This window comes from Rutilus rutilus (assembly GCF_951802725.1).
Source record: "Rutilus rutilus genome assembly, chromosome: 24".
NCBI classification, from domain to species: domain Eukaryota; kingdom Metazoa; phylum Chordata; class Actinopteri; order Cypriniformes; family Leuciscidae; genus Rutilus; species Rutilus rutilus.
The window spans coordinates 29215518-29240176 of record NC_140228.1 but is presented as its reverse complement, the minus strand read 5'-3'; the positions used below and the strand labels follow the sequence as shown (position 1 = coordinate 29240176).

General features: G+C 39.5%; 1 protein-coding gene across 1 annotated transcript in view; it reads left to right on the top strand.

Annotated features, from left to right (window-relative positions):
* stk17a (serine/threonine kinase 17a) overlaps window positions 1-24659 on the top strand; it is a 45476-nt gene that overhangs the window by 16806 nt on the left and 4011 nt on the right. The window contains exons 2-3 of the mRNA XM_084398792.1: window positions 5180-5392; window positions 23176-23320. Coding sequence (XP_084254918.1) covers window positions 5180-5392; window positions 23176-23320 — 358 coding nt within the window. The remainder of the gene's footprint in view (window positions 1-5179; window positions 5393-23175; window positions 23321-24659) is intronic.

Here is a 24659-nt window from a genome sequence, read left to right as displayed (position 1 = left end):
CTGTAGACCATGTGCTGAGATCTTTAAAATACGGCCCCATATAGTTTTAACCTCAAGACACTTGAAAACAAGCCATTTTCACAGACGCCCACATGCATCTCTTACGAGGCACATCATCATTCTTGCCCTGAGAGACGAGCGATTCTGAATAACCCTGTGCATGGCCTGGATCATCAGCGTGGGTGTATGTGGTCCGGGAGCAGATGGACTGAGAAGGCCAGTTCAGGACATCACGGTGTGATTCGGGACGTTTAACATGCGTTTCCTCCACAGTTCAGCCGTGCTAAACCTTCCCCGGTGCTTCTCTGCGCTGTGTGTCTAAACGAAGCGCCAAGCCTCGTGTCTGACCAGCGTTTCACAGAGGCTTTGTTTACTATACTTCTGAGACTTCACTTACTGCATTTTAAATCAATCCTGAATCTGTTTTAAGGATTTGTCTAGTGGCTTTTTTTCATCAGTCATCTTCCAGTTTATGCATTTGTCAAACATGACATTTAGATTATCGTAATTTATAGGCACACTATGCAAGATTTGTACCTTAAAGGGATACTTCACCTCTGGAAAGATGAATGTGTATTTAAAATGGGTCATTTATGTAGTAGAAATGTGAAATTATTTTTGAATTTGGAGCTTTCTAGACTGAGAAAAGCCAGAAAATGTATTTTTGGCTCATGTGGATGAAAGACAACAACTCCCAGAATGCACTTGCTTCGCTGCCCTAGGAGGCCACTCCCAAGCCATGCCTACCAGTAAGAGAGCGCAGTTAAACTAGACTAGGCTACTAGTGAGTCTCCGTGACGAGTCTGCCCGGGATTTCGAGATCGCCCAAAATGTCCGGGATTCGGCTTTTGCGTTCTACAGTCGCCATTCATCATGTTTACTGTGGCGAGCAGGACGAGACAGGGCCGCGGGAGAACATCATCATGTTTACTGTGGCGAGCAGGACGAGGCTGAGGGCCGCGGGAGAACGATGAGAGGCCGGTGGCGTGATTACTGATGAGCCACACCTGTGAGACGCACTGGTCTTGTATCTCTCACGGAGGAGCGGGAATCTTCTTAGCAATGTTAAAACGCACATCAACCGATCACTTGTTTAGCGTTCATGTAAACACTACATTCAGATTCACCAATCGGAATGAATTCAGTTAGATTGAAACAAAAGGTGTGCATGTAAACAATGAACGGCGACTGCAGACAGCAAAAGCCGAATCCCGGACATTTTGGACGATCTTGATGGCCGGACATGTCCGGGAAAAAGAGGATGGTAACCCCTACTACTCAGCTTTCTCCACAGAACAAGAGCCTGCTAGCTTAGCTTCCAAAGAAAGATGGCTGACACTGTGTGTACATTCTGTGAGTGAGATCCCTCTATGGGCGGGTTGAGGACATGCTGGACAGCTCCCCCTACTGGCTGTAGTCTCTCGCCTCTGGCCAAAAAATCCTCAGATGACACAAAATGACATTTTTCGCGTCATCGGAGGATTTTTTCCAGACAAAAAATATTGCCACTGGCAAAAGAAAAAGTTTGCGAGGTGGAGCCCCACCAAATCTCGAGAGAATCACGACTTGCTTTACGGCACGACATCACATACATCAACAACATGAAGAGCCTCTATGGAAGACACTAGCACGCATTTCAGACGTGAATAATGGCAGAGTCGACGAAGAAAGCGACGAAAGCGAAGAAAGCGCGGTCGGAAGAGTGCAGAGACGGCTCTGCGTGAGTGGTGTTCACGACAGTGACGTTAAACACGAGTACTCCACAGCGACTCTAGGGGGCGCTGCTGGGCAAAAACCGAAACTGCATAGTGTGCCTTTAAGTAAATAGAATTTAGGAATTTAAATATTTATTCAAATTGTGATTAAATATTTATTATTAATCAGGGGTTCGAATTTCGGCGCAGGATTCCAGGTGTTGCACATAACTTTGTGTTGCCTAATCGGGCCAGTGTTGCATCGCTAAGAAAGTTTATCATATGCACGACTTGTCAAATTTTAAACAAGCGATTTGAAAGCATTCAGTAGTACTTGTGTGCGCTCGGAGAAACTGTTGTCTATGCACTCATACCCAGACACACACATAAAGCCGCCTCTCAAACAGCTCGTGAGTACCAAACTTGAGTGCTTTTTCACGTGTTATTGCGCGTAAACTCAGAAATGTACAAAATTGTCAAAATACCCGTCTTGGCAAGTACTCACGTGAACCCAGTCGGTGATGTCTTGACGTGAATGTTGTAACAGCTTGGTTGGAGGCTTGGATTATGACGCCTGACTGTTTAACATGAGCACTAGAGGGTTTGGATTGCACTTGTGGAAGACAGGAGGACACTTTTCCTAGCTGCAACATTGGGACTATCAAGTTAAAAGAGTGGACTTTTTCAAGGACATTTCATCCATTACCAAGCTATGCCGGCTTCTCCATCAGCTAAGTTTAGTAATTCACTTTTCCAGTCAAGATTCCCAAATGCTTAACTTTTCTTGTTTGACGTCTGATGTAACTGATGTTTTCTTGTTTTCTACCTTGTTTATTATTTTGTTTTGTTTTGTTTTTGTATAATGTAAACGTTTGAGATTTTTGGTTGGTGAATACATTATAAGCGTAAAGCTTGGGTCTGATTTTTCAGAAGTATTGCTGGGTAAACCAGAGCAAACTAGTCTTTATCTTTACCTAAGTTAATATCAAGCCTTGCCATCTCTACTCTTATATATAACTTAAGTCCAAAAAGGGGTAAGGGTTATAATGTAAACCGTTGTGGAAAAACCATGTGTGTATCAGTAGATTGAATCCGTGCATTAGCTCTTAAAGTGACAGCAGCCTAAAATACCTGCTTATGTCTGTGCCATTAATGCTAAACAACTAAAGATAGCGAGAAGTATTAATCTGTAATTCATTTATACAATCATGAAACATGAAATGTTTCCTATTCCTGTACCTGAATACTGTTAGACCGACCTGAAAACCTTAAAGCAATCTGTATTTCATTCATATTTGTATTGTATTGTATTTATTTGTGCTTCTGCTAGTAAACTGTAAAAAAGACAGTTGTGTGTGTCTGTGATTGTGCACCTCGTTACCATTGCTACGTATCGTTATGGTTTCGTCTAGTCTAGAGTGTCGTACCAGAGAGGTCGTGTGTGATTATTTGAGATTTGGATTCTGATTTTGCAGTGTGTTTGCTACTTTTGCTACTTGTGTAAATGCCCTGGTATATAGTTTTTGCCAAATTAAGGGATTTAGGGGGTTTGACACCATTTTATTTTGTATATCTATCTTTTCACGCTGTTGGTGGTTTAGGGAGGTAGACGAGTTTAAATTCTATTTTGTTTTCTTTATTTTTGTTTTAGAAAATGTAAAGATTGAAAAAAATATATATTTTGGTCTTGTCTGCCTCTGACTCTAAACCCTTGTTGAAGAAAATAAAACTGAGATTATTTGCCATTTCTCTGGTAGTGAGATTCTTCCTCCTCCTGTTACGGCTCCTAGAGGTCGAAACACTAGGGAAACGAACCAGGAACAAAGGAAACAAGGCAAACATTGGAAGTAAAACACAGGAACAATGGGAACCAAAAACACATTTCAATCCTAAAACAACAAAAAAACATAATATTATTATTATTTTAAATGATAATTGTCAAACTTTATATAATTGTCCATAACAGGAGAAGGAAGAATCTCACTATCAGAGAAATGGCAAATAATAACAGTTTTATTTTCTTCAAAAACGGTTTAGAGTCGGAGGCAGACGCGACCAAAATAACAAACAGAACAATATTTTTGTCAAATGATATTTGCTATTATTGTAGTAGTAATAAAATCAATGGCCACATTATCATCATCATCATCATCATCATCATCATCATTATCATCAATATTATTAGTAGTATTAAATTTGGCATTCTGGTCTCACTGCTCAATGCTGGATTGTTCAAAGAAAAAACAGATTTTTGTAATTGAGTGCAAATGATCACTCATGTCTTCCTCTGACGACTGGAATTAGATCATCACTTAAATCACTTTTTCGTCTGGCTTTCGTCTGTTATATTTGTATAGTTTGTCTTGTCGACTTCTGGCTGGACCAATAACGAGGGTTTTAGGGCCTGTTTGTCCACATGATGAGGGATGGGTGTTGGGCTGGAAGGGCCGGTATGAATATTTCTGGAAACCTGTACAGAAATAACACCCAGTGCTGTACACTCTCCGTGAGAACAGGCTCCCAGTGTGTCTGGATCTCCCCGAGCTGTAGGGAACGTGGTCGTCAGCTCAGCGGGAGGGTGTCGTCTCAGACTCGACATGTTCCCTCGTCTGTCAGCGTGTTATTCTCCTCTTCCTCATCGTCTGCCTCTGCATCTTCACGTTCAGGGCTGGAAGTGGGACACAGAGGGACAGTTCGGGCTTTGGGGTGATTTCATCCCGCAAATATGCCGGGGGACAAAGGCACGTTGAGCCGTGGTGATAACAAGTGTGCCATCTTTAGATATACACCCCCCTCCCCTGCCGAACCCTTTCACTGCCCGCAAACCCTCCAGCTCCGGCCTTTCACTGGATCAAATGAAAAGAGGCCCTGAACAAAGTTGTTTTGTGTGTGTATGTGACCGTTTAATGGGATGCATGGAAATGTGAGCTCTACTAGTATGTCAGATTGCTGGTGTAAAAGCATCTTGTGCTCAGCTAATCATTTTTATTTTTAGAATTAGCAAGTTGGGAAAAAATCTGATTCACATAGTGAATCGTCACAATATTATTATCCTCATTATAATAATTGATACGCAGAATAAAGGGGCGGGGCCTGGTTGAGTTAGTTAGTTAGTAGTGTGTTAAACTGGCGGTTACGGTAAGGGGCGGGACATTTCACAAACACACTCGAAGCGCTCGACCAATCACAACACACTGCTCCAGCCGACCAATCAGAGCACAGTGTGCTTTTCAGAAGGAGGGGCTTCATAGAGACAGGAAGTAAACAGAGCGTTACTGACAGACTGGGAAGAGAGGAGCCGCAACAATGGAGAATATGAGGAAAATAATGTGTTTTTAAGCATTAAAACCTGTTCTTTGAAACTTGACTTTAGTCCCCTTTAATAGTTTCAGGACCGATAATAACCCTGGTCCAAAGTCTGGCTACACTATGAGATCTTCTAACTGCTAACAAACATTCTTCCCCTTGTTTTCTCTCCCTCTCAGAGGCAAGTTTGCTGTGGTGAGGAAGTGTGTGGAGAAAAGCACAGGTAAAGAGTTCGCAGCGAAGTACATGAGGAAGAGGAGGAAGGGCCAAGACTGCAGGACCGAGATCATCCACGAGATCGCCGTCCTGGAGCTGGCGGGAGCCTGTCCTCGCGTCGTCAATCTGCATGAGGTCTACGAGATGGCCAGCGAGATGGTGCTCGTTCTGGAGTAGTGAGTGTCACGCGCTCAGTCTTGAGGTCCTTGCACTCGGAGTCCGAAACTTGCGTGTTCGGTTTTCCGAATTCGTCATTCGGAGGCTGTGAATTGTCAAAACACAGAAAACACTGCGAGAAACGCATAAAATCAAACCCGATCTGAATTTTTTTATGAGGTCAATAAAACTCACGGTCAACTTGAGGTCGTATTTATTTTTTATTGCGCGAACATTTCGGATCGAGAATCTCAGACTCGGTGTGCAGGACCTTTAGTTTAAAGCATCACATTTATTCATTCTCCCTCCTATCACTAAAGGCTGAGTTGAAAATATAGAGGACACACTTTTATTTTAACAAACCAATATTGATTCTTAAATCACAAGATTGATCTTTTAGTCTATGCGGTTTTCATTTGATGCATGAATAAAATTAGTTTTAGAGCATCTCTTATCCAATAATAATTTTTTTAATTACTTCTGATAAAAAACAAAGTCTCAGCAATTGTGCAATTTAAAAGTTTGTGTACAACTCGTTTTTTATTTGAGTGTTTATTATTGTATCTTAATATGAATAGCAATTGCATGTAATTGTTTAGGCTCTGTTGTTAATTTGACCATTTAATATTATAGTAATGTACCAAGTGAGAGGGTTTTCCAGTATAGTTTACATGATTTAGAGATTTTTTTCTCTAAAGGGATATTTCACCGCTGGAAAGATGAATGTGTATTTAAATTGGGTCATTTATGTAGTAGAAATGTGAAATTATTTTAGAAGTTGGTGCCTTCTAGACTGAGAAAAGCCTGAAAATGTATTTTTGGCTCATGTGGATGAAAGACAACAACTCCCAGAATGCACTTGCTTCTTTTTTCAAGTTTATGAGGACACTCCCAAGCCACGGCCTCCCGGTTACAGGGGGCAGTATCGGAGGAAATGATACAACAAGGCCACTAGTTGAGGCGAAACTGAAAAGATGGCGTTTTATCGTGAGCTCCCCCTATGGGCGGGTTGAACACATGCGGAACGAGCTCCTCCTACTGGCTGGAGTCTCTCGCCTCTGGACAGAAGAGCCTCAGATGCTAAATGGCGATTTTTGCATCATCTGAGGTTTTTTTCCAGACACACAATACAGAAACCTCTGGTCTCAGGGGGACATGAGGGAGGGAAGCACGGTCATGATACAAAGCTTAATGCTAATCGGTAAAGTATCCCTTTAAGAAAACCTGGCATGATATATTTTGAAATTTTTATTTGATTCAGAGATTTAATCTACAGTCAATGTAAATTAAACCTTGAAATCATGTGTCAGTGCACTCTACATTCCACAAACATTTAGTTTGTCAATATTCAGGCATGAAAACTCCTCACCTTTCGGCGAAATTCGCCGTTTTAAAACCAAAATGGGTTTAAAACCTACATGATTTGTGTATAATATTTATGGGGGGGGTCGGGGTCGTGGCCAGCATTTCCCCGCTATATCTCTATAGTTACCACAAACTTCGCAGCTTTATAAAAAAAAAATTCATCATTCCTAATGCCGAAACCTGACAGCCAGTCGGAGTCGGAGTAGGGCAGAATTGTTTTCAAAGTCTTTTACACCGCGAGTCTGACAACTGGACACACTGCCGAACAAAGAGCCGCACGTCGGAAAGCAAGCCTGAGGTAAGTTAGCTTACAGTGTTAACTGTCCTGTCAGATACAGACAGCGATGTTGCCAATGTCATTATTTTTACATAGAAGAGGGCGGAGATCGCGAGCGGGCGCGGGCGCCGTGAGCGCAGAGCAAGCAGGAACGAGTAGTGAGTTCTCGTCGAAAAAGATGGATAAAGCAAAAAAGCTGTCGGGGGCTAAAAATAGAAAAAGAAAGGGGAAAGGAGATGGCATGTCAACTGATGCGACAGCAGCTAAATAAGTGGATGGTGAAAGGCTACAGGTAGGATTTTGTTTTGTGTAACGTCCAGGCATGTAGGCTAATGCCATTGGGATTACCGGGAGATTCCCGGTGGGCCGACGTGCTTTTTGGGCCGATACATCTCATACTTTTTTTTTTTTTAACGGCCCATAAAACTCGTACATCGGCAGCCCATTCGTTTTGTTTTGCTTATTTGGCGGCGCTGGGTTAGTGCGTAATTAGTGTGTAAAGGCCTCATTATACTTCTGCGTCGGACCTACGCCGGAGCCTGTATGCCGTAGGCAACGTGTTGGTTTTAATTTGTACTTCTGCGTCGTTGTCCGCGTTGACGCGCACCTAGGGAGCATGTGAAACCCTGAGGGAGGGGTTCTGGCAGACCAATCACAGCGCTGGCGTCCGCGTAGAATTGACGCGTTGTTACATTTTTGGTGAGGTGCACGTCAGGGTACGCCGAAGGGTACGCGCGCTACACACAGCCTACGACGTAGCTACGGCGGCAGTTCGACGCAGAAGTATAAAACAGGCTTAATGCATTGGTCAAAAAAAAAGTCAGCGCTAGTTTTTTTTCTGACACCCCATGAAACATGTAGACCAGCGGCCCATTGGTTCTTTTCTTGATTGACACTGGGCTAGCCCAATCACATCTTTAATGTGAAGTATAGAAATATACTCTTTCAAGTATAGAAATTAGTACAAAAGTAATTATGAAAGTTTCCTTTATTTTTCAGTGCATTTGTTTTACAATAAATGGCTATTACTATCATGGGATTAATATTATAACTATTATTGTAGTAGTAATGTAGACAGACAATGTAACTAAAAGAGTTTAGATTTTTTCTTTGTTTAATTTGCACCAGATTGATGAATTTAACATTAAAAAGCACAAAATTTTCTTAGGGGGTAGCATGCCCCCGAACCCCCCTAGAGGGACAGAGGACCACTCGCCACAGTGATCCAAAAAATCCTAGTATTACTATGCCATAGTTTTTATTCATAGGTTGATATATGCCGCATCCTTCTCACCTTTTTTACCCCTGACCTGTTTTCATGCCTGAATATTAATATAGACTCTCTTGTTATTCCAAACCCGTATGATTTTCTTTCTTCTATTGAATGCAAAAGATGATGCAGAATATCCGAGCTGCTCTTTTACATCCAGCAGATTTGTAGCTCTCAAATATCTTGTGCACTTGTATATTCAAACATGGGAGTCATGTTTAAAACATGAGAATCTCTAATTAAGTCTCTACATTATAGTGATTTTGCAGGCTTGTGCTGTAACTTAATCAGGCCAGCATCACGACAGGCTGTTAAATATTGAGGTGAAATCCCATCCTATCCAATTAAGGAAGTGCAGAGCGACGGCGGATCAGTGGTGGTAAATGAGCGGTAGATTGAAATAAGAGATGGACCGGGAGTACATGGAGAGAAAACAAGAGCGAGTGAAAAGCAAAGAGCACTAATCCACCCATAAACCCTCCGAAGCGTTACTGAGCATGCCTCAGTGAGCAGTCGCTATTCCAGCAACGTTCAGCATCCACACACACACAGACACACACACACTGGTAATGTATGCATGTGCACTGGCATATTGGGTTTCCCTTGAAGCCAAATGCTGACATTGACATTGAACTTTGGACAAAGCATTTCCAGGCCCTGCTGGTGCTCATCATCTTTACTGTACAGCTGCTGTAGTCCTTCACCCACTTTACTGTACTCGAGGGGGAGATCGCTCAATATCTGTCTGTGTGCTCCAATTCAGCCCATATTTTCATCCTGTTGGTGGTCATATGAAGCAGATTTGATCTATAAAGGTCACGTTGATGGTTTATTTGATTTGGCGTGAAGTGGGTCACACATTTCTGGCTTCCGCTCAAACATATCCTCTCTCGTCAGACCCAGACAATGAGCACAGATGGGATTTAACTCAGTGTCTGTGGACATTTTGATCTGGAGTTTTATGGATTCATTGATTTTAATAAAATTTGGACTCTATTTCATCATAGCTCTGCACTGGTGTCTTTCAAAAGATCAAGCCGCGACTCATTCTAGTGGGTTTGTTGTGAATGTGTGTTGAATCCCGACAATATGTTGTAAGCATTTGCACTTTGGCATGGGAATATAATGCTAATCCTCGGACATGAAGTGCGTTGGTGATCGGCAGTGAGCGACGGTTTGTTGCTGTGCATCTGCCTCTGTCCTGGTTGACCCGGTTCCCAGTGTCCGGTGAATGGGCTGACCCTTGCCGTGGGGAGAGGGGTCAGCGCAGGAATTTTAATCTGCCCCTCCAAACACACAGAGCCCATAGAGTCTCCCAGACATGGAAACCAAGAGACTCCTCCGTTCACGAAGAAGCGTGTTTGGGATGATAGTCAAAGTGATCATCAAAGATAACTTTGCTCAATTATTGTCATATTAGAAATCTCTCTTTACACTTAATCAGAATTATTGCACAAATCAAGAGATCATCAACTTGCATGGTTTATTTGACCTCGTCTAGATTCCTGATGGATTATATTCATCATAAAAATTAACACTTTTTTACATTTAATGAAAACGTTACAAGAAGCTTCTCCTAAAAGCTAAACCAGTGAAATTCCTAATATTAACTCCAATTCCCCCCATTTTCTATTAATTCGTTTAACAATGTGTTAAAGCAAGCACACACCTTTTGGAGGTGCAAGTCAGGGAAATCGCTGGTGTTTCTGACGTCACAAACTACCTTGTAACCAATCAGATCAACGTGTGATCGTCAACCAGTGGATCTCTGAGCTGAGTGAGTGAGTGGAGGCGGGGCTCATTTGCATATTCATAGAACCACGCATACTAAATGAGGCAAGGGTGTCGAGTTACATTCAAGATATTTTAAGGCATGAAGAATTTCTAAATATGTTATTTTGGTGATCAAAGATGAGTTTTAAGGGATACAATGAATGACCACAGGGGGACCTTAAGAGAAAGGAGTTTGGGATTTGGAAGTGTAAACGTGAAAGCTTGGTAGCAATGCAAGGTAGTGGAAATATCAAATGAAAATTAAACATTTTATCACAGATGATTATTCTTAATTAATCAAGAGAAGCAGAAATCCCATGATGAGGAAGAGTTGATGATTTTGCAGCACGCCTGAACATATTGATGTGTTCGTTGGAAAACACCGATCCCATTTTCTCCCATGACTCCCTGCAGACCGATATCCCCGGCTGGCCTGGAGGAGATCTCACGCGACAGTGAAGGGCATGTAGTTCAGATCTCTCCTCGTCGCCCACACGGCCTCCTTCACGAGCAGCTGGAGCCGAGCACGGGGGATTTCCACATGCATCTGACAAACAGCATTGTTAAAAATCAGCTGTTTTTTTTTATAGCACTTTTGCCAACATTGGTCAGAATTCATTGCATGTAATGACTACTTTTTACAGTTTGTTCATGCATTTAGAAAGCAAGACTGATGTTCTTAGTGTAACTTGTGAAAGTAGTGCTTGCCATTGCACACATTTCCAAAATCTAAACCCTAAAGTACACTTCAGTTTTCATGCAAACGCTTATGCTCAACGCTTAGTCTATCAACATACTCAGTTTGGAAGTGCACAAACACAGGTGGTCAACACATGCAATTAAACTTTCATCCTTGTCCAGTATCTGCTATTTCTCTCTCCAAACATTATGACCGATAAAAAAGGGTCAGTCAGTGTTACCAAACTAATCAGTGCAAGGCACATACGTGACCTGAGCATATAAATGATGCACGGATAGAAAAACCTTGCTTACACGTGCACAGTATGCTGATGATGAAAACCTTGTCACATGTCCTTTTTTTGTATGGTTACAACCCTAGCAAATTTCAGTAGTCGATACAAACCCATCCTATTAACAGCAAGGCTCAATACAGTTTGTGATGCACGCTAGGTCACGCACACCGCAAAGCCTAGATTAGTCAAATTGCTTCCAAATAGATATAAGTAACTGGAGCAGTGCATGTAGAGCGAGCATAACTGTGTCGGACTGGCAGGTCGACTCCGACCGCGTACATGTGTCTGCCTTTGATTGGCTGTGTAGAGACGCAACCCGAGTGTCCAGCCATTGCAAATTACAAGGTAGGGTTGCCAGAATGGGAAAGATCATAACTAGATCATAATCATCAAGCACTGATGAACTATAATAACCACGGCCTGTTTTAGACGACAGTTGTCATCCTGATTGCCTTCATATGTTGCAGTAAATCTGCTTTGACCACATCTTACCAAGACCCCGGGGGGTCGGAGGGGTCGTTAGGCAGATAATAGATTACAACAGCAGATTAGCATCCTAAGACAAGCTGCTGGTCACACAACTTTGACCCCAATAACCAGGATAAGCATTTTTTTTTTTTTGATGAATTCACATGAGGTCTATAAACCTGTCCGGACAGGCTATGTCAGGTCATCTCGAGTGAGACCACTTTTATTAAACAGTGAAAACTAATTAGTCAGACTCAGTCTACGAAACTGTTTGTATTAACAAGCCAGTAACCCTGCATTGAAGAGATAGTTGTGTTGCCTTGGAAGGATTATATTCTTTTTGGTTCCAGCATTAGTATTTAATCTCTCTTAAATTGTTCCCTAATTGCTAACGCACTTCCCTCGTCCTAAACCTCCAGTCTCATTCCTGAGCCCTTATTAGGGGTAAAGACCCGGAGATACTCAAGGTCAAGTTCTGTTTCGTCCTTCACTTAATACTTGACCAGTGATTCTGCTGTTTCAATCAGAATTACAACGTCAGATTCTACTATAAAGCGTCTCTCCGGTGTGATCCTGTTCTTACTTGCGTCTACTGGTCGAACTGGTCAACCTGACCTTGGTCTGACCTTGACGAACTGGTCAACCTGACCTTGGTCTGACCTTGACGAACTGAACCGGAGAAGATTGACACATCAAAGCATCATCAGCATGGACACATTATAGTTCTAAGGTGTTTAACAGCCGGGGTAAACTCTTCTGTAAAGTTCACTTTCAAACTTGATTTTCTTCATCACACCAGGCCATTCTTCAATTCCGCTGGAAGTAAATCAGGGCCTGAAGTTCGCAAGATATGAAAAGCAGCAAAAGCAGAAGCTTGTCTGAGTAAAGTTCCTGAAATTAGCCCTTTTGTCCCCCGACTATCCGCCATGATAAGCGTACTCTTTTTAGTGCTCGTTCAGTCGTGGGGAAGTAGAGCGTAATGCATTTCCCTCTTTCATCAGCAAGTGAAATCCAGAAAGAGCCAGTTGTAATCAACAGATTTTTCCTTTCTCTCCGTCTTCCCCCGGGCGAGGGATATTTCGGGGCACTGGGACAGTTTAAAGGAGGCGATGTGGTTTTGTAAGGGGAGTCTGGCCGGAGAGATAGAGGGTTTATTCATTCGTGTGTTTGGGCGAGTCCGGGGATCCCGGGAGCTCGATGCGGCTCGGCTCAGGAACGTGGCCTCGTTGAGCGAGAGCTCCAGCTGGGAGTTCATTATGTCAATGCTTTCGGCTCCGGCACGTGAACAGCCGGACCGTGGCCGTGAGCCCAGAGAGAGGGAGACAGGGGTCGAGCGAGCGGAGAGAGAGAGGGACGGATAACTACTCTATGAATTTAATCTCCAGAGCGAGGGTTGGGAAGACCTGTCCACAGTGCTGGTTTAAGCAATCACTCATTCGCCAGTGAGTGCAGATCAGCCCTGCACCTGCTATATCTTATCTTTGGCATTCATTTTGGATTCTTACTTTGTTCCCCAAGAAGCTCAACTCCTCCAAATTTGAAACATTTAGGAGCGCATAAAGAACTTTAGGGTGTGCGATGAAAATGTATCAAATCATTTGGGATAGAAGGAAATTATTTACTAATTTTGGTTACAAAAAAAATCACTAGGTTTTTAAAAGGGGTGGGAATCTTTTGGTACCTCACGATTCATGAGGTCAGGATTCGATTCAATATGTGCATACATTTTATTGTTTGTGTTACTTTTCTCATTTGACTGCGGTAGACAGATTAATGAGTCTACAAGAAAAGAAAAAATCCTACTGAATTATATGTGATCCTTGAAATTTATTTCGTTTTCTTCCCATTTTAGTCAACTCGATATTATAAAACAAATGCCCTTTAGGCTGACTGCAGTCATAACACAGTCTTAATTTTGGCATTCATTTTAGATTCTTACTTTTTTGAAAACTTCTACTCCTAAAAATGTTGGAGCGCTTAAAGAACTTTTGGGTGCACAATGAAAATATATCAAATAATTTGGGATACAAGGAGAAACAAGGAAATTGTTTACATCTTTTTATTTACAAAAACAAAACAAAAATCATTCTTGAGGTCAAAATTCTATTCAAAATCAATTCTCGATTTTGAATCAAATTTCTATTCGATATGTGCATAGATTTGATTGTAGTTTACTGTTTTGTGTTGCTTTTCTTATTTGACTACGGTAGGCAGGCAATTTTATTTTAGTTTTTATATTAAAATAAGGAACAAAGAAGCAAATTTCAAACAATAGGACAAATACAATAGACAAAATATACAAATTAAATAAACTTAAATTGTATCTATTAAGTCCCTATTCGTGGCTTATTGTGATTAATGTCAACAACTGTAAGTAACTTTTAGTACTGCAAAGTTAAAGAAGTGTAACACTTTAGAAAATCTAATTTAGAAATTTGTGAATCGATGCAAATCGGTAGAAGATATAATCGCAATTCATATATTAATCGTTTATTTTTCCCGCACCCCCAGTTTTTAAATATTTCTGCTTCAAATTGTATTTATTATAAGTTATGTATTATTATAAACGTTGCCAGATATAGTTTTTGTGGCCAACAATAACTAGAAAAAAATTGTGTACAATGCAGGTGTAACAATGTTCAAGTTCAGGGAAGGACGAGACGGGAACTGGCGAACGGTAAACGTAACTTTAATCACAAAATAAACATAAACAACTAAATGAAAACAAAACGGCAACATAGTCTCATCACTCTTATCCTTCCAGAGTTCCTCCGTGGGACTCGAGGCCGGAGTGGTTATTAACACTCGCTCCGTTCCCAAGGCTCTCGGCCCCGCCCCGCTCGCCTCAGTGGGACTCTTAGCTATAAACAAGCCTGACACACATTGAGACTCTTATTTTGAAATATCTTTACTACCCCCAGCTTCTCATTCAAACATTGGGGAGATGAAATATGCACTCCTAAACCACCTAAAATAGTGCAAACTGTAAAACTACAAACTTGTCATAGTTCATCAACAGTACATCATAAGCAATATATTGGCATTAACGCGCAGTATTTAATGATTGTGAACTGATCTGAAACCGTGAGTATTAGTAAATGTTGACATTAACATTAACAAATATTAATAAATACTCTATAAGATCAGTTCATGTTAACTAATGATTACTAATGAACCTTATGGTAAAGTGTAGCCTATACTTCTGACTGAATTCAAGGCTTTTTAAAGATTGCAGGGACTTTTTTTGCACACTTTCCTAAACATTTTACAGTTCAAACACATCGATTTTTAGTGGTAAATGCGAGTGAAATGCTTGTGCTGTTCAGATGGGTCAAGAAGTCGGCGCTGGCTCTATTGGCCAGTGGAAATAGCAAACCGTGTGTGTGGAAATGAGCAGGAAATCAATGACGAATTGATTCTGTGATTCCACTGGCATTGATTCGTGAGCATGTAGGATTACAGATGCTATATCATCTCATGTAACCTGAAAGGTCTGGAGGTTGTACTGTGTTTTACAGTGCTGGCACTACAGTGAGTTTGGTTGGTGTGAAGGGTGGTGTGGACACAAATAAGTGCAATTCTGTACATGCTGAACATGACTATTAAATTAAAGCTGGTGTGTTTCCTCTCGAGTCCAAACAGCTGCCGCTCGGACTCACTGAGGCAGTCACTTTAATACAGCAAACATACTGTGATTCTGAGTCATTAATACAGTGTGAAAAGAGCCTTAAAGTCCCGCTGTGGTGAAAATCCAGCGTTTAATGTTGTTTATGTGTCTATGTGGTGTTTTTAATATGCTTTAAGACAAACCATGTGTAAGTTCATAAGTCGACAGCATTGCTGAGTATTTTCTCCTTAAAACTGCAGTGAACCAAAGACAGTCTCAAAAACACGCTTTGAAATCGCTGGTGTTTCTGACGTCACAAACTACCTTGTAACCAATCAGATCAACGTGTGATCGTCAACCAGTGGATCTCTGAGCTGAGTGAGTGAGTGGAGGCGGGGCTCATTTGCATATTCATAGAACCACGCATACTAAATGAGGCAAGGGCGTCGAGTTACATCCAAGATATTTTAGGACATGAAGAATTTATTTTTTCCAATGAAAAAACGCTTAAATATGTCACTTTGGTGATCAAAGATGAGTTTTAAGGGATAAAATGATTGACTACAGGGAGACTTTAAATCTGGTTAGGGTGAGTTTTGCTTTCCCACGGCCGATGAAAGGGACTCTCAGATCATCAGTTGGAGAGTTGCATTAAATTCCAATATGAATTATATAGATTGAATTTCTACAGTGTTTCTGTAGAAATACAGTTTAATACATTTTAATGTGGTATCGTCAGTTGTATATATGCACATTTTGTTTCAAGTCATTTTAGTATCAAACCATTATATAAACTATTACAGTTTTAATTAAATAAAAATAATAAAAAATCATATTTCACATTACATTTTTATTTCCGTTTTAGGGTATTATTTTAGTATTATGTTTAACTAAATGAAAATGAGATGTAGCTGAAAATGTTTTACTTTTTAATTTTTTTTTTTAATTTTTTTTTTTTTTAAGTTAGTTAACATTCATTTTATTTCAAGTAACACACATATATATATATATATATATATATATGTGTTAACTATAATAACCCTATATTGCACAGACTGGTATAAATCCTCCAACAGCACACGCTGAAGCTGGTGGTAGTCAAGTGTTCAGTCGGCTGTTCTCACACATTCAGCTGTTTCCTCCCACACACTGGGAAACTGCAGCGACTGCTGCTCCCATCATGAGATAATCTGAGCCCAAATGGAGACTGATGCCTTGCCAAAAAGAATGTAGTGGGTGCGTCGAGTCCTTGAGGTGTGTGTGTGAATCCAGCGATGGGTCACACACACACACACACACACCCTGGAGCTGCTCAGCTCTTCTGTTCTGGCCCTTTTCCCCTCGGTGTCATCGAAACATTCATTTTGACCACATGTGGTGTGTGTCTGCGCTGATGCTGCTGATGCTGCTCTTGCTGTCATTTGCATCCATCATTTGTATAAATTTTATTATTATTATTATTATTATTATTATTATTATTATTTAAAGTGGTAGTAGTGGTGGTAAGTAATAATATTAAAAAGTGCAAATGTTGTATGGTAATATAAATCATTATTTAAATAACCATTATTTATTTATTTATTTATTTATTTATTTAAATTATGATTTATATTATCATATATACACCATTTGCACATTATTTATATTACTAGTTATTACTACTACCACCACTTTAAGTAATAATAATAACAATAATAATAATAATAAATTATTTAAAATTGTAGTAACAACAGCCATTATTATTATTATTATTATTATTATTATTATTTGTTACTACAATTTTAAATATTATTTTTTTTATTTAAAGTAGTGGTGGTAGCAAGAACTATTAATACAAATAATGTGCAAATGGTGTGTATATATATGGTAATATAATATGTTATGATTATTATAATAAATATTTCACAACTATTTTAATGACAATATTACGGTAATAAAATAGTTATATTGTTATATTATAAATTATAATAAGTAATAGTGATAATAATAATGTGCAAATATATGGATATACAATACAATATTTTGTTGCTGTTATTACTAATTTAAATAACTTATAATCAGTAGTGGTTGTAATAATAATAATCATAATACTGTAAATGGTTTATATGGTAATATAGTACAATATTTTATTTATTATATTATTTTTGTTATTTAATGTCAATTTATATTTTAACCTTTTATACTTTTTAAACCATTTGTGCAGTGTGTAGCTTATACATCCAATGACCTGCAGTGCTTCTGTCACTCTGGCTGCTGTCACTGAAGCTTCTGGAAGTAAATCTGTGGTTGGAGATTCACACTCTGTTTGAGCTTTAATGGAAACTCCATGCCAACAGAGCAGGAAAACACTGAGGCCTCAGAGGAAGTGTGTGTGTGTGTGTGTGTGTGTGTGTGTGTGTGTGTGTGTGTGTGTGTGTGTGTGTGTGTGTGTGTGTGTGTGTGTGTGTGTGTGTGTGTGTGTGTGTGTGTGTGTGTGTGTGTGTGTGTGTGTGTGTGTGTGTGTGTGTGTGTGTGTGTGTGTGTGTGTGTGTGTGTGTGTGTGTGTGTGTGTGTGTGTGTGTGTGTGTGTGTGTGTGTGTGTGTGTGTGCGCGTGCGTGAGTGTGGTTTCCCGTGTGAGTGAGTGTGTGTGGTTGTTCCCCCTGTCTCTATGTGTGTGTGTGTTAGTGTGGTCTGTAACCTCTACACTACATTAGTGATGTGATCATCCAGACGGACCCTCATCCGGCCTAGACATACATGACCCGGTTACTCTGCTCGAAGTCAGGGCTTTCCTCATGTATTCCTCAGCGTTTGCCGGATGATAATCATGGAGGCTTTGGCTTCACGAGAGACAGAAGAGCCTCACAGACCAGAGGAATGTTTTACAGCTGCACACACACACACACACACACACACACAGAGTGGCAATGACTTTCCCGGTTCTGACCCGTCATAAGAGGATCCTCGTTTACCGGCTCATAAACACTCAGCAGTGCTTTACATTTATCAGAAGAGAACTGAGTTTGTGTTTGTGAATATTAACATATATACTGCGTATGGTCTGTTATAGCAGTGTTGGCATAGTTACCTTGGCAACTAACTCAAAATAAGCTGAAGAACTAAAATTACTAAAACTGACATAAAAAATAAATTAACGTTAAATATAAATATAATAATAAAATAATAAAAAATGGGGAAAAACATTACAAAACTACTAAAATTTAAATTAAAAACTGTAAAAAAAAAAAAAAAAGCTGATTCAAAATATAAATAAAATACCATAATAGTATATTATAGCAATTAGTTGGTCATTTGGCCACATTTTTTACTGCGACGCCTCCTGGAAGTTGGTGAAATTGCATAAATGCCCCAGAATGCATCATATTCTCTAACACACACACACACACACACACATACTGTGTATATATACATACACACACATTTTTATATAAACAAACTTTTTATGTGATATGCGATTCATTGATTTGACAGCATGTATGTGTGGGTTTACAGTTAATGTTAAGAGTTGTTGCTTTTAAATAGGTTTTTACTTTACATGTTAAAATGACATTGTCAGAATTGTGTTGTTACTGTCATGTATTTGCTAAAACACTTCTGGTCACTTTCAGAAGTTGTAGTGATGCTTTATTTTCCCAGAAAGAATGTGAAACCTAATATTGGTAATATCATTTTCATCTTTTAAAATATAATTAAAACACACGTAATGCGATTTTCAATATGCGATACGATATTTCTTTAATTTAATCACATATAGCTTCTTTTTTTTTTTTATATCGTGCAGCCCTAATCCATTCAGTCATCTCACTCTCAGAGTCTGCAGACACACACACACACACACACACACACACACACACACAGGCTTATCTCTCAGACTCTTGAGGACGAACTGTAATCAGTCTAATCCCACACACACTGACCAAATGTCTCAGCCGTCACAGATCGTGTCCGTGCAGAGGGGATCTGTGAGCCCTCTCAGAAAACACGTGTTAAACGGATAGTTCACCCAAAAATTTACATTTCCCCATGATTTGCTCTCTCTGAAGTCATCATCAGTGCAGACGGCCTACGCTAAAAGAGTAACGCTTGACGATGTATGACGTCGGATGTAGGAGTAGCGTAAGCTCTCGCGGGTCAAACTAACGGCTGGGCAACAAACTCAAGCTCCGCCCACATTTCTCTTTAAAAATTGTCGTTTTAGACTTCCAATTCAAGACTGGTGTTTTGTTTTGCTATGGACAGAATGATGCACTCTTATCATGGATAGATGCACTTTTATCATGGATAGATGCACTTTTATGATGGACAGATGCACTTTTATCATGGATAGATGCACTTTTATGATGGATAGATGCACTTTTATCATGGATAGATGCACTTTTATGATGGATAGATGCACTTTTATCATGGATAGATGCACTTTTATGATGGACAGATGCACTTTTATCATGGATAGATGCACTTTTATGATGGATAGATGCACTTTTATCATGGATAGATGCACTTTTATGATGGATAGATGCACTTTTATGATGGATAGATGCACTTTTATCATGGATAGATGCACTTTTATGATGGATAGATGCACTCTTATCATGGATAGATGCACTTTTATGATGGATAGATGCACTTTTATCATGGATAGATGCACTTTTATCATGTATAGATGCACTCTTATCATGGATAGATGCACTTTTATGATGGATAGATGCACTTTTATCATGGATAGATGCACTTTTATGATGGATAGATGCACTTTTATCATGGATAGATGCACTTTATCATGGATAGATGCACTTTTATGATGGATAGATGCACTTTTATCATGGATAGATGCACTTTTATGATGGATAGATGCACTTTTATCATGGATAGATGCACTTTATCATGGATAGATGCACTTTATCATGGATAGATGCACTTTTATCATGGATAGATGCACTCTTATCATGGATAGATGCACTTTTATGATGGATAGATGCACTTTTATCATGGATAGATGCACTTTATCATGGATAGATGCACTTTTATGATGGATAGATGCACTTTTATCATGGATAGATGCACTTTTATGATGGATAGATGCACTTTTATCATGGATAGATGCACTTTATCATGGATAGATGCACTTTATCATGGATAGATGCACTTTATCATGGATAGATGCACTTTTATGATGGATAGATGCACTTTTATCATGGATAGATGCACTTTTATCATGGATAGATGCACTTTTATGATGGACAGATGCACTTTTATGATGGACAGATGCACTTTTATGATGCACTTTTATGATGGATAGATGCACTTTTATGATGGATAGATAGATGCACTTTATCATGGATAGATGCACTTTTATGATGGATAGATGCACTTTTATCATGGACAGATGCACTTTTATGATGGATAGATAGATGCACTTTATCATGGATAGATGCACTTTTATGATGGATAGATGCACTTTTATCATGGACAGATGCACTCTTATCGTGGATAGATGAACTTTGATGGACTTCAAAACACGAACCGGTATTTTACTGGCATTATAAAGATTTGAAGAGCCAGGATATTTTTTAATATAACTCTGATTGTATTTGTCTGAAAAAAGAATATCATATACACCTAGGATGACTTGAGGGCGAGTAAATCATGGGCTAATTTTCATTTTTGGGTGAACTATCCCTTCAAATGAAAAGGGCCAGTTAAAGTGGTGAAAATCCAGCGTTTAATGTTGTTTATATGTCTGTGTGGTGTTTTTAATATGCTTTAAGACAAAGCATGTGTAAATTCATAAGTCGACACCATTGCTGAGTATTTCCTCCTTAAAACTGCAGTGAACCAAAGACAGTCTCAAAAACACGCTTTGAAATCGTTGGTGTTTCTGACGTCACAAACTACCTTGTAACCAATCAGATCAACGTGTGATCGTCAACCAGTGGATCTCTGAGCTGAGTGAGTGAGCGGAGGCGGGGCTCATTTGCATATTCATAGAACCGTGCATACTAAATGAGGATATTTTAAGGCATGAATAATTTTGTATTTAATTTTTTCAATGAAAAAACATTTAAATATGTCACTTTGGTGATCAAAGATGAGTTTTAAGGGATAAAATGATCGACTACAGCCTGATTTTTCTAAGCATCACTCTTAATATTGCTCACACTTGAGATTTTGATTGAGATTTCTGCTTTATTTTCTTATCGTGTCCCTGAAAGCATCCTCACATAAACCTCATCCTCACATAAACTCTCACATGCCGCTTTCGCCCGAGGGTGCTGTCTCTCCCCGCTCTGTGTCTAATCGAATTCATCACGCCGTCTGATCCGGAGCGCAGGGAATTGTGGATCGCCTGCCAGCATGTGAAAGGGATCGTGCTGAGGACATGTGTCTGCGTTATTAGCAGAACCGCTACCTGCGCTGACAGTCAATCAAGCTTAACGCACTCAGATTAAGGGTTTTCAGCCTGCGGGACGTTCTGACCCCTGTTTACAACACTTAATGTGCCCGAGCAGGAGTAAGTCAGATTTTAGATGAGCGTTTGTTAGATTTAGACACTGCTCATCAGAATCCCATCATGCTCTAGTGTTTATTCTGGTTGCAGGCATGTCCCGAACACAAGCTGGCCGTAGCTGGAACAAGAGAGCGCTCATTGTTCTAAATGTGCTGAAGTTAAAATCACATGGTTGTACAAACATTTTTAGAAATGTCATTTGGTCAGCTCTTTGCCTTGTTGTTTGAGGGGTAAAGCAGCTCCTCTGGGTTTAAAATATCCTATTGGAAGACAGACAGACTCTCACACACACACACACACACACACACACACACTCTCATATCCAACTCTGGCCTGGAACATGGTGATTACTTCTGATCTCCCTTTTGCTGCCAATTTAATTCAGGCTAAACATAATAACACTGAGAAGGCAAAAACTGGCCGTGTATGAGGGAACATTTTTAGATTTTTTATTTTTTTAAGGATGCATTAAAGTTCAATTTACCTTTTAATTTCTCCTCATTCATTTTGCTTTCTTCTGTGGAATAAAAAAAAATATATATTTTGAAGATTCTTTTTTTTTTTTTCATGCACCAGTTGATGGTGACTTCAGCTTTGTCTCAAAAAACATATATAAAAAAAAAAAAGTATAATAGAAGTCTCTTTTGCCCGACAAAGCTGCATTTATTTGATCAGAAATACAGTAAAAACAGTGAAATATTTTTTTTCCAATGTAAAACAGCTGAACTGAATAAAAGTATTAATTTAACGATATCTTTCTGACTCCGCAACCCAGTGTCGGAGAGTTAAACGTTCAGTCTGATCTGGAGAAGTGGATCGACACGTTTATTGGGAAACGCCTGATTCAAAAGAACGATTGATCCAGTGATTGAGTCCAGCTCCCCGAAGCACTGATCGTGTGCGGCGGCTCTCGAAGCTCACTGAGAGACGACAGATGTGTGTGTTTACAGAAAGCAACATTGAGTAAATAAGGACATTTTGAGTGACCCATTGCTTTAACATGTATTTGCATGTTAATTAGGGGTGTAACGATACCCTCATGTCACGATTCGATAAGTTTCACGATATTAATGCGATACTCCAAGACAAATGATAAAAGTTTAACAAGAAAACGTACTGTTGATTAAAATGCTAAATTTGGTGTCATTGTGTGTGTGTAAGTGAATAGTCTTGGACTCAGTGCTGAAACCCAAAGCTGGACAATAGAGACACCAGAATAACAATATTCATGATTCTGAAGATGAAAATACAGAATTATTTCAGATGATTATGTTTGCACTCTTTCACTGACTAGATATATTTATATAATGTTGGACACTTTTTACTAGTAACATCAGACATTTGGCATTATCAGGACACACAAATATTCCCCCATTGCATTATTATTCATTATATTCAACATTATATATAGTAGTTTAATGTAGTACCGACACTAAAACTCTTTTTTCTCACACAGTAATTAAAATTTTGGGTGAACTATCCACGATATATATTGATGCATTTTTGTATTGCGATATGTTGTTACATCCCTGATGTTAGTGTGTGTGTGTGTGTGTTCAGTGCTGCAGGAGGGGAGATCTTTAACCAGTGTGTGGCTGACAGAGACGAGGCCTTTAAAGAGGACGATGTGAAGAGGCTGATGAGGCAGATTCTGGAAGGAGTGGCTTTTCTTCACCGGAGGAACGTCGTGCATCTGGACCTCAAAGTGAGTGAAGATCACGTGCAACTGCAAAAGTTTTAACATCTAGCAAACTAATGTAACTAACGGTCAAATATTTTACATTTGTTTTTTGTGAATTTCTTTCTTCATCGTATGGTACGAAACTTGGTAAAGGTTTTGGCACTTGCTCTGTGAACACACACACACACACACACACACACAAAAAATCATGCACATGATTGGAACAGGTTGAATGGTCCTGAATAAAACAGTCACACTTGTGCTCCTCGGCGTCACAAACGAGCGCATTGGAAATGAATGTGAGACGAGTTTCCTCTAGTGGAAGCGTTTGGTACTGCAGCCGAACACACTCTCACTGAAAGATCATTTTTTGAGATATCAACCTCACACTTGTTAGATTTATGGCTTTGATTTTCTCTTAATTTTAGAGAAAAACAATTTTTTTTATATATATATATATATATATACTTCATATAAAAATTGAAAATAATATTTTTGCACATTTTTCATAACAATAAATGTAAAATTCTGTGACTTTTTTTAAGTTCACTTTTTAAACTTTTTTCACTTCAGCAATAATCTGCCGAGTGTCGTCTTTGACTGAAACTTCAGTCTGTCGCTCTAAAGCATTCAAGATTTACCACAGTTTAAGATGGAAATTACATTTTCAGGTCTACGCTCAAAAACTGAATAAATGGATACAGCGTAAATATAATTTAGTGCCATAAAATCCTACATATTACATATTAAATAAAAAAATATTATCTGACTAAAATGTACTTTAAGAGCTCCAGAGGGTGTCAGGGTTGTGTTTGATGAAGGACATTTCTGTGGGCTAAACACATTTGCTTTATTCACCTGATCTACAAGTGTGTAATTACACCAGGGTTAGAAGCATATAATCATTCCTGCAGTATAATTGACCTGTGGCTAAGCCACGCCCCCTCCACTCACTCGGACAAACAGTCAACATTCGGTGGCAGGCGCTGTGGCAGCTGTCACAGTAGGAGACATTTCACAGGAGGCAATTGATGATTTTTGGAGACAGAAAGATTATATATCATCTTGAAGTCACCAAAAGGGCCTTAACTATGCACTGGAGGGTTATATTAATAATTTTATTGTTGAGAAGGTCGATAAGCTTCAGCTCCAGACAAAGATTTACAGTTCACAGTGTAAACGTTATAGTTTGGTGCTATTTCGCTTCAAACGCTCGCTTTATATGCGCGTCCTATTCGCTTTGGATGCGCGAATGGATTCAAAATGTTCAAGCGTCGTACTAGACGTGATACGCGCGGATTTGACGCTCTATTCGCGTTTGGTGTGAACGCAGCATAATGAAGAGGCTGCGATGTCAAGATTG